Source organism: Salvia miltiorrhiza, chromosome 8 (genome assembly GCF_028751815.1).
Source record: "Salvia miltiorrhiza cultivar Shanhuang (shh) chromosome 8, IMPLAD_Smil_shh, whole genome shotgun sequence".
Lineage (NCBI taxonomy): Eukaryota > Viridiplantae > Streptophyta > Magnoliopsida > Lamiales > Lamiaceae > Salvia > Salvia miltiorrhiza.
In genome coordinates, this window is record NC_080394.1 from 44,704,490 (window position 1) to 44,714,694 (window position 10,205).

General features: G+C 41.5%; 1 protein-coding gene across 1 annotated transcript; it reads right to left on the reverse strand.

Annotated features, from left to right (window-relative positions):
• Positions 1-1,702: 1,702 nt before the first annotated feature.
• On the reverse strand, positions 1,703-2,611 carry LOC130998529 (uncharacterized). Its single transcript, XM_057923944.1, has 2 exons — positions 2,425-2,611; positions 1,703-2,274 (listed from the first exon to the last, which is right to left on the reverse strand). Exons 1-2 carry the CDS (start codon positions 2,609-2,611, stop codon positions 1,703-1,705), a joined length of 759 nt encoding a protein of 252 aa, XP_057779927.1.
• Between the last annotated feature and the right edge of the window lie 7,594 nt (positions 2,612-10,205).

Genomic DNA, 10,205 nt, shown 5'->3' on the forward strand with positions numbered 1-10,205 from the left:
AAATAAGGGCATATATACACATATCCCTAATTCTAGTAAACTAACTCACATCAAAACTCCAATTGACATCATATACTCAAATTACTCCATCAATCATCATCATATACACCTCATAAACTCATTTTCATCATCAATTCATCACCTTGATCATCAACCCAAAAATTCCCAAATTTGGGGTAAACTAAACTCATCGAATCTTTACATCTCAAAACATAGTTTTTCAAAACACACCTCAATCATCACCAAACATCACATAGTTCATTTTTCTCACCTCAATTCAAGGAAAGAAGAAGAAAAATTTTTGAAGGGTAAGATACCCATTTTTTCGAAAATTTGAAGGAAAAAGGGAGGGGGTGATTTCTTGCTCCAATCCTTCAAATAAGCTCATATACACACTCATACAAATTATATCTATGAATATGGAGATCACTTACCCAAGTTTTCACCAATTATCCAAATTTTCTCTCACTATTCTTGAAACCAATCTTCAAGGATTCTCTTGGATTTAAGTTGATAAGAGGTGTTTATGGAGGATTTAAGTAGTGATTTATGTGTTTGGCATACTTGGGTGAAGCTTCGAAGGTTTCATCAATGGCTAACAATGGAGGAAAGTAGAGAGATGAAGGGAGGGAGAGAGAGCTCGAAAATTAGGGAAGAAGGAGAGAGAGGAATTCTTGCAAGATATGAAATGGATTTGGAAATCTTATAAAAGATTTGTGAATCTTTAGAGAATATTTGGCATTAATGCATCTTCTCACTCTAATCTCTTCTTTCTCTCTCAAATCTCTACACTTTCTTAATCTCTACTCTCTAATCTCTACTCTCTCAATTCTATACTTAGCAAAATTTAGGCATATGACATATGGTATGGGTAATTAAATAAAGTGCGTGAAAGGTGATCAAATAAAATCACAAAACTATGGTAATGTCACTCATTAATAAAATACCACATCATAAATATTCATGTGACCAAAATAATAATTATAGCACTCATATTAGTGCACTCACATATATATAATATTCCTCTTCGTAGGAAGAAAAATAATTTAAAAAAATATTATGCTCGGAAAAATTTTCATAAACCGGCATCATTCGATTTCTCGATAAAAATAAACTGCACTTGCTTTGTAAACTTAATAAAAATTCCAAGTGCTAAGGTCTCAAATAAAAATCATAATAACTCGGTCACAGTGACACACATCACGAAAATCACATAATCATTCAGTCATGTAAATTCACATAACATCACATCAAAATAGTCGGCAGGCTCAAATAAGCTAGACGTCTCTCTGACCGACTCTATATATCAAGGTTTCTCACTCTTTCGTCCTCGACTCTATTTCCAACTCAGTATTCCTATTTTCTTAATAGGACAGTCAGTCTCTGATAATTCAGTATCCGGTAACTCTATTCCCGGTAGTTGGAAATAAAATAAAATCTCAGCTCAATTCAATCAGCATCTCTATCTCAACTCATTTATCACATCTCTTCACTTTAGCTCCATCATTGATTTATTCACTCGTATCTCTATTTAAAAGACAATCTGTCTTATCTACTCATATAAAAAAAAAGTCTCGTATTTCGACATCTCAGTACTCTCAATAGTGTTAAGACACTATCTCACATCATAGGAAAAGTACGGGGTGTTACACTAACCCACTCACTATCGGCGATCGGGTAGATGATCCCTTCCGCCAATAGTTTAAGGATTTCCTTGCGAACCACCTCCATGAGGATTTTCCGTCTCTCCTTCCAAGTATACATACTTGAGGTTCTTGGGGAGCTCCTTGAGCTCCAAGGTTGACTTCATCTTCGTGGCATAGTCCATCACCACGGCCTCATCAATGGGGAGCTTAGCTCTGCGGGCCCGCTCTCTTTCTTCGTCTTCACGGGCAAACTCCTCCATGTCCGCAGACCCTGCAAAAACCTCGACAACTTCTTGCTCCTGCACAAAGAACATCTCGGCCAAGCCATCAATAGCATCAATGTAAGAACATTCATTAGTGAGTGAGGAAGATGGCATAGCACGATTATGATGCACAGAGAAAGACACTGACTCTCCTAACACAGTCATTTTAATTGTGCCATTTTTAACATCTATCAGTGTGTTAGTAGTTGCCATGAATGGTCTTCCTAGCAAAAGGGTATGTTCTTTGCCATTTTCGTGTACCTCTCCTATTTCCAAGACAACAAAATCCACAGGTACAATCAACCCACCCACTCGAACAAGGATATCCTCAACTACCCCATGAGGATACCTCACCGACCTATCGGCTAATTGCAAGCACATACGAGTGGGTTTCAAATTTCCTAACTCTAATTGCTTGAAAATAGAGTAAGGCATTAGATTTATTCCAGCCCCCAAATCTAACATCCCCGAGGCCTCCTTACCATTCCCCAAAGCAATATTAATCACAAAGCTACCTGGATCTCGTTGCTTGGTCGGTAAGGGCTGTTGCATTATGGAGTTTGCAACCTCGGACACCAAAATCTTCTCGTTGTCCTCGAACCTCCTTTTCTTGGAGGCCAACTCTTTAAAGAACTTCAAGTAAGCTGGGACATTCCTGATCACGTCTAGCAACGGCAAGTTCACGTTGACCTTTGCCAACATGTTGTAGAAATCGGTGAACTATTGGTCCAGCTTTTCATTCTTCAACCGGCTTGGGTAGGGGACCGGTGGCTTATATGGCTTGACAGCCTTGTGGAGCTTCACTTCGGGCTCCTTCTCTTTCTCCTTGTCCTCCTCTCTTGGCTGCAGCGGCTCCCTTACTTGCTCTTCCATGCGGGCTTCCTTGGGTGGTTCTTCCACGGGGGCTTCCACCTTGTTGTTCACCACTTTCCCACTACGTAAAACAGTCACTGCTTGAGCTTGGTGAGGCTGCAATCCTTGACCATGTAGCTTCCCCGGTTGTTGCTGCTGTTGCATCTGGTTCAAGGTTCCAGAGAGCTGCCCCACGGTTGTCTCAAGACGCTTAATTGTGGCCGACTGCGACTCCATGCCCTGTTTAGTCATCTCCATAAAAGATTGCATAGTGTCCTCGAGAGACGGCTTCTGCGGTTGAGCTTGCTTCTGAAACTGTTGGGGAGTACTCTGGAATTGCTGCTGCTGTTGAAAATTCCCTTGTTGCATAGGGAACTGTTGATACTGCTGATACTGCGGGGGCTGCTGCTGCTGCTGATAAGCTTGCGGGTAGTTCTGTTGCTGAGGAAAGGGGAACTGCTGTTGAGGTGGATAAAACTGCTGCTGGTTCTGGTACCCATATTGCTGAGGAGGGCGGTGGAATTGATTTCCCTGATTTGATCCCGATCCTTGGCCAGGAGCTTGGTTCCTCCATCCAGAATTCTGCTGAGCTCTCCAACCAGAATTGGAATTTTGTTGCCCTTGACTAAACATGGGCCTCTGTTCAAATTGAGGTCTCCCCTGGTATCCCTGGGCAGCATATACCTCTGCTTCCCCTTCAGGTGTGAACTCCCCCATTCGGTGGCACTCGTTGGTTCCGTGGCTAAAATCGCCACATATGCCACATCCTTCTGCTGGCGGTGCTTGAACGGGTGGAGGCTCCACCTGGTTCATTCTTAGATGTTGAACTTGCCTCATCAAGTCCGCTACTTGCTTCTGCAGTTCATTGTTTGGGGCTACAGCATGGGCTTCGACCCTCCTTCCTCTGACTGATTTCTGTTGAGAACTCGCGGCCAGTGTGTCGAATATCTCCTTGAGCTCATCAGCTGTCTTTCGGGCAATGTTGCCCCCAGCGGTACTGTCCACCATGAATTGTGCCGTCTGAATTAATCCGTCATAGAAGAACTGCATCAACATGACGGGTGCTAACTGGTGTTGTGGGCACTGGCGGAGGAGCTCTTGGAATCTCTCCCAGGCCTCGTGGAGAGGCTCGTCAGCTCCTTGCAGGAAGTTCATTATCTGGCTCCTAATCTCCTGTGTCTTGTGATTAGGGTAGTACTTGAGCATGAACTTCTCACACGCCTCTCCCCATGTAGTGATGGAGTTCGACGGCAAGGACAATAACCACGTTCTCGCCCGATCCTTGAGTGCATACGGTAAGCACTTGAGTCTCAACTAATCCTCGGTGAGCTCCAACAGAGGGAAGGTCTGCACTTGAGTGCAGAAGTCGCGGATGAACTGTAAGGCGTCCTCACTCGGCATCCCATGAAAGAGCGGCAGCAGGTTTAAGTCGTTTGGCTTCAAATTATAATTCCGGACTGCTGTGGGAAGCACTATCGCTGAGGTGCTAGTATTCCCGATGACCGGCCTGGAGAAATCTCCCATGTACTGTACGTTCCGCTCCGCCATGGCTTCTTGGTGAGGATTGGGATGAACTTCTTCTTCTTCTTGCTCACGCCCTTCGCCGTTCTCTAACGGATCTTCTAAGTCAACTGAGCGTGAATCCTCAAAGTCTTCCAGAATGGGGTTGGAAGTGATTCTCTCTTCACAGTCTTCCTCTCGAAATTGTGATTCCACAAGGTTTCTCGAACTGGACTCGGACTCCTCCTCCAGGCTTGAAAGGATCTCACGGGGGTCGATGTATGTTGTCGTAGTAAGGTGCGAGCTTTCTCTTCAAGCTTCTACGTCCTTGCATACACAACACGAACAAACAAATCAAACGCACCGGAGGGAGAAAAATAACCGAGTCAAAAGAAATAAACAAAAGAAAAACACGGAAAACGATGCAACACAATCAAATGCCTAAAGCCTTCCCCAGCAACGGCGCCAAAATTTGACTCATCCAAAAACACCTAGCGGATGGACTCGAATTTACACGAGGTCGTCCTAGGGTGGTAAGGTGACTCAAGTCGTCTCTCAAGGAAGACTTAGCAGGGCTTCAATTGTGCTACTCACAAGTACAAAAATAAAACCTAAACACTCTAATCGGTAATTGGGTCTGACACTATCTCGCACTCTACTCACAAAGACATAAATAGAAAAGTACTAAACATCAACTAATGCAGGAGACATGAACAACTAAGAACACAAGTATTAGACATGAAGATTAACAACTAGGGTTTCAATTGATGCACTCTAATCAAACGATCATCAACTTATGAACCATCAATGAATAATTATTACCTAGGCATGAAACTAAATCAAACATCAATTCAATTGCAAAGAAAGCTTAAATCACCAAGAAAGAATTCTCTAAACATTCATCAACAAGAGCGGAAACGTAGGCAACAATAACCAAACAACGATTCACGTAATTTATCAATATTCAACGACAATAATCTAAAATCATCACATTCATCAAAAGCATCAACTAAAGGATTCAAATAACCAAGATTCAAAGTAACTAAGAGAAACAAATGAGTTCTTACAAATGTAGTGATCCGAGTAAAACAAATCCAACGGGATGAAACGATCAATCAACGACAATCCAATGAAACCGAGCACGAATATCGATGTTTAGAATCTCTAAAAACCAAAGGAAAATAGTGGAAATCGCCCTAGAGGCTGCTGTGTTCGAGAGTGTGTAGAAAAACCCTAAAAATGGGTTTTTATATGGAAATTCGTAACTGCCGGATTCAGCCAGGGACGGCGGCCGCCGTCGGCGGCGCCGTGGACGGCGGCCGCCGTGAGGGCCCTTCGCGGATTCCTTCAAGGGAGAGCACGGCCCGCGCCGTTGGGCTGCGGCCGCCGTCTGGACGGCGGCCGCCGTGGCACGGCGGCGGCCGTGAGACTGCTTCCGAAAAACGCTCGAAACGATGCTGAAAATGCTAAACGACTCACGAACCCTGCACACGACATTAAAACACCAAAACGATCATCGAGCACGTGAAAAATAAGGCAAAGAGTTATAAAACATGCTCGAATGCACGGTAGAAACACTAGCAAATACTGCCCAAAAACGAGGTAAACAGATTGTGTTCATGATTGCATATGTATGTTCTTTATCTCTATATAAGTAGATTATATGGTGTGTTGTAGATCACAGAAGACCATATAATTGGAATAACCTTAAGAGATATAATATAATCACAGCCGAAATAACTCTAGGACAAGTTATTGGTTTAGGCTGCGGTATAGATGGAAGTAGTTTGTCTTGACTACTTATCTATACTGGTACGTCATTACGTATTGATAGGACCACAGTGAGATATATTCTTCTATCTTACTTAAGTGAAGAATTAAAGATCTCGGTGACTTATAAGATCTTAATACTAATAAGATGTCAGATATATATGTTGATTCGTTTATCACTTTGACTTACTATGAGCGAGAGTTATATAGTAACTTGAGTACTCTGTATCTTGGGTGATAGCGGTTAATATATGATATCTGATTATCTGTATTAGTACTCGTATCCGGTATAGGATAATGACATCCCCTTAAGGAGCTCAATAATGTTTATTGTGCTAAACCCTGCAGGTTGATTAAGTTCAGGCGCAATAATAAGGTTTGAGTGGTACTGCTTAAGGATTACAAAGAGATTAATTAATTTAAGCTGTCAGAGCTCTAATTAATTAATGGATGTCGGATATTTTAAATACGAGGATTTAATAAGTCTAAATACAAGCCCCGACTCAAATGCCGGCAATAAAGGGGTAAGTCAATATCGGTTCTCTAGTGGAATGAACTGATATTTATAAATTAATTATGGTCTGGGCTGACCATAGATAAATTAATTTATTTGAGGCCCATCTTTATTCCTTGTATCTGGTCCCTGGACTGGCCCACTGTCTCCTAGCCCAAGATGGAGAAGAAAACGCCTAGCACAGAGATCAGGTGCCTCACACGTATTTATTTTATTATAAATACAGCTGTCAGCTCTCAGGAAAACAACACAGATAAAATTAGGGTTTTCTTGAGAGTAGTGAGAAGCGCCAATCGTGCATAGCAGTTTTCTCTCCTGGGACTTTCATAGAACGTTGTCCATCCAACGGTGAAAGCTGAGCGGGATACAGTTCAGAAGATCAGAGCTGGAGTCAGATTTTTCGCAGGAAATCAAGTTCTGACAGTTTCGGTAAAACTGCCATAACTTCCTCCACAGAAGTCCGATTGAGGCGAAACAGGCGGCCACGGAAAGCTCTCTCGAAGACAAAGAAGTTGTATTTCTGGACAGAATACGATTTGAGAACGTTTGAGGCTTCAAACGAAAGCTTGAAGCTGACTGGTCTGTTCAGCGACGAGTTTGACGAATTCTTATGAATTCTTCAGGTATTTCTGAACTCCAACGTGCAGCACTTAAATACATAGGAGCATGTTAGGGATTAATCGTTGTATGATAAATCAATAATATTCCAAGAAACGATCTTCGGGGCAAATCGAGTATTAATTCAGTTTAATATTCCTTCAACCACTCCCATAGGCAGAATTACCACGGTTATGCACGTACGTTCTAACTTAGAATTTGAGCTAGGACCGATTAAGCTTAGAGCTAAAGTCCTGATACTTATGCGTATGTGAGACGTGGATATTTTAATAAGAATGGATTAGATAGCTGAGAATCGTGCGATGATATAATGTGAAGAGAGGCAGATATCATTTCAGCCACCTGGCCAGGAACCTACTCGCTTTTATGACATTGAGAGAAATAGAAGAAGGCGCCGATTATATCCGCACGATAAGCCAGAGAGTTTTTGCAGAGGAAGAATACAACCGCGTACGTTGTATACCTGAACTAGAGTGAGAAATTTAAAGCAAATATTGACGACGTGCCAGTCGTGCGGGAGTACAAAGACATTTTTTTTCCTGAAGCTTTACCAGGACTGCCACCGAATTTACAATTTGAGTTTACGAGTGTTTTGAGTCGGAACCTATGTTTCTGTGTTTCGTTTGACCTAGTGTTTCCCTATGGGAAGCACCAGTTCTCTTCGTAAAAATAGAAAGATGGCAGCTTGAGGTTATGCATCGATTATCGTGAGCTGAGTAAGGTAACGCTAAAGAACAAGTACCCGTTGCCCCGGATTGATGACCTGTTCGACCAATTTCAAGGAGCGAACACTTTTCTGAATATTAATTTAAGATCGGGATACCATCAACTGAAAATACGGTCAGAGGATTTTCTAAAAATGACATTTCGTACGAGATATGGACACTATGAGTTTATAGTGATGCCTTTTGGGACTAACGAATGCCCATGATGTGTTCATGGACCTCATGAACCGAGTTTTCCACGAATACTTAGATAAGTTCGTGTTAGTCATCATCGATGATATTTTGATTTACTCAAGAAGTAAACGAGAACATAATGAACATCTAAGGATCGTGTTAGAGAAGTTGCGAGCTAAGAAACTTTACGCCAAGTTTAGCAAATGTGAGTTTTGGCTTAAGGAAGTCAATTTTCTGGGTCATATCGTTTCTGCAAGAGGAATTGAGGTAGACCCAGTAAAAGTGTAGGCTGTACAAGAATAGAGAGGACCAACTACGCCGCATGAAATACGTAGTTTTCTGGGATTAGCAGGTTATTACCGAAGATTCATTGAGGGCTTTTCAAAAATTGCTAAGCCAATAACGCACCTGCTGAAGAAGGATGTCAAGTATGAGTGGACTGACGTATGTGAGCGAAGTTTTCAGGAATTGAAGAGGAGACACTGCCCCAGTGCTTGCTGTTCCAAAGGCAGATAAAGAGTACGTTGTCTATATGCATGCGTCAAAAAAAAAGGTATATATATATATATATATATATATATATATATATATATATATATAGTCTAAGATGTATACTTATGCAAGATGCAAGATGCAAGATGGAAGAGTGATAGCTTACTTATACTGCACCAAATGAGTTATCCGACACACGATATAAAGTTAGCAGCGGGAGTTCACGCTTTGAGGATTTGGAGACACCATCTCTACGGAGTACGATGCGAGATATATATATATATACAGATCACAAGAGTCTTAAATTTTTCTTTGAGCAAAAAGATTATAATAAGCGACAGAGAAGATGGCCAAGTTAGTAAAAATTATGATTTGGAATAAATTACCACCTCGAGAAGGCCAATGTCGTAGCTGATGCGTTGAGTAGTAAAAATCAAGTAGAGTTATAATTTTTCCTTACTCGAGAGAAGAATCTGATCAAAGAATTCGAGAATAAGAATTTAGAAGTAGTAATACCTCCCCAAACGATGGAGATTGTGATTGCTACGATGAGCAACACACCTGTTTTTGCAATCAAGAATTTTCACAGCGCAACGAGAAGATGAAAAGTTGTGACTAAAGGTTTGAATCGAGAAAGTAGAAAGTTACCAACAAGTGGCAGGTAAAGCCATCTTGTATGAAGGAAGATTGCATGTACCTGATAGGGACGAGTTGGAGAATAAAATTATGAGCGAAGCTCATGACACACCCTATACCGTGCATCGACGAATCACAATTAAGCAACGTTTTGATGAAAAGGTACGAAGCGAGAGATAGTATGTTTCGTAGAAAGATGTTTAGCAAGGTAATAAGTTAAAGCGCTGTGTCAGCGACCTTATGACAATCTTATTTTCACCCGCTAGAAAGTCGAGGAGAGGAACACTACTATTTGAGTAATCGTTGATAGACTGACGAAGAGTGCACTTTTCATACCGATTTCGATTACTTATGGTCTGACAAGCTAGCTCAGATCTACTTTCACAAGATAATGCGACAACATAGTGTATCAATGATGATTTCATCTGATAGAGATTTCAAATTTACCTCACGGTTTTAGATGAGTACATAAAAGGAGTTAGGTACTAAATTGAATTTTAGTACAGCCCTTTATCCGCAGATAGATAGTTAGATAGTCCGAGAGAACTATACATGTTTTGGAAAATATGATCCAAACTATTATGTAAAATAGAGGAAACCAATGGGAGCAAGTTCTACCCCTATTTGAGTTTGCGTATAATGATAGCTTTCAATCAACTATCAACGTGGGCCCATACGGAGCCCTCTACGGAAGGAAATGCAGATCCCCGCTTGATTAGAACGAGGTAGGAGAGATAAAGGTACTTAGACCCGAAGCGGTAGAAGAGATGATCACTATTGTTCGACATATTCGACAAAGAATCAAAGAAGCATGAGACCGCCAAAAATCTTACGCGGATACCAGAAGAACAAAGATTCATTTCGATGTGGGAAATAAAGTTTTTCTGAAAGTTTTCCCGTCTCGAGGAGTGCATCGATTTGGAGTGAAAGGAAAGCTCAAACCGAGATGCATAGGACCGTATGATATACTAGAGAAAGTAGGCCCCGTTGCTTACAGACTTGCGTTGCCACCACA

Coding starts and splice junctions, on each gene's coding strand:
- LOC130998529 (XM_057923944.1), bottom strand. CDS start 2,611: ATGTTGGCAAAGGTCAACGTGAACTTGCCGTTGCTAGACGTGATCAGG. Junction 2,275..2,424: donor GACCAAGCAACGAGATCCAG/GTAGCTTTGTGA, acceptor GCTTGCAATTAG/CCGATAGGTCGGTGAGGTAT.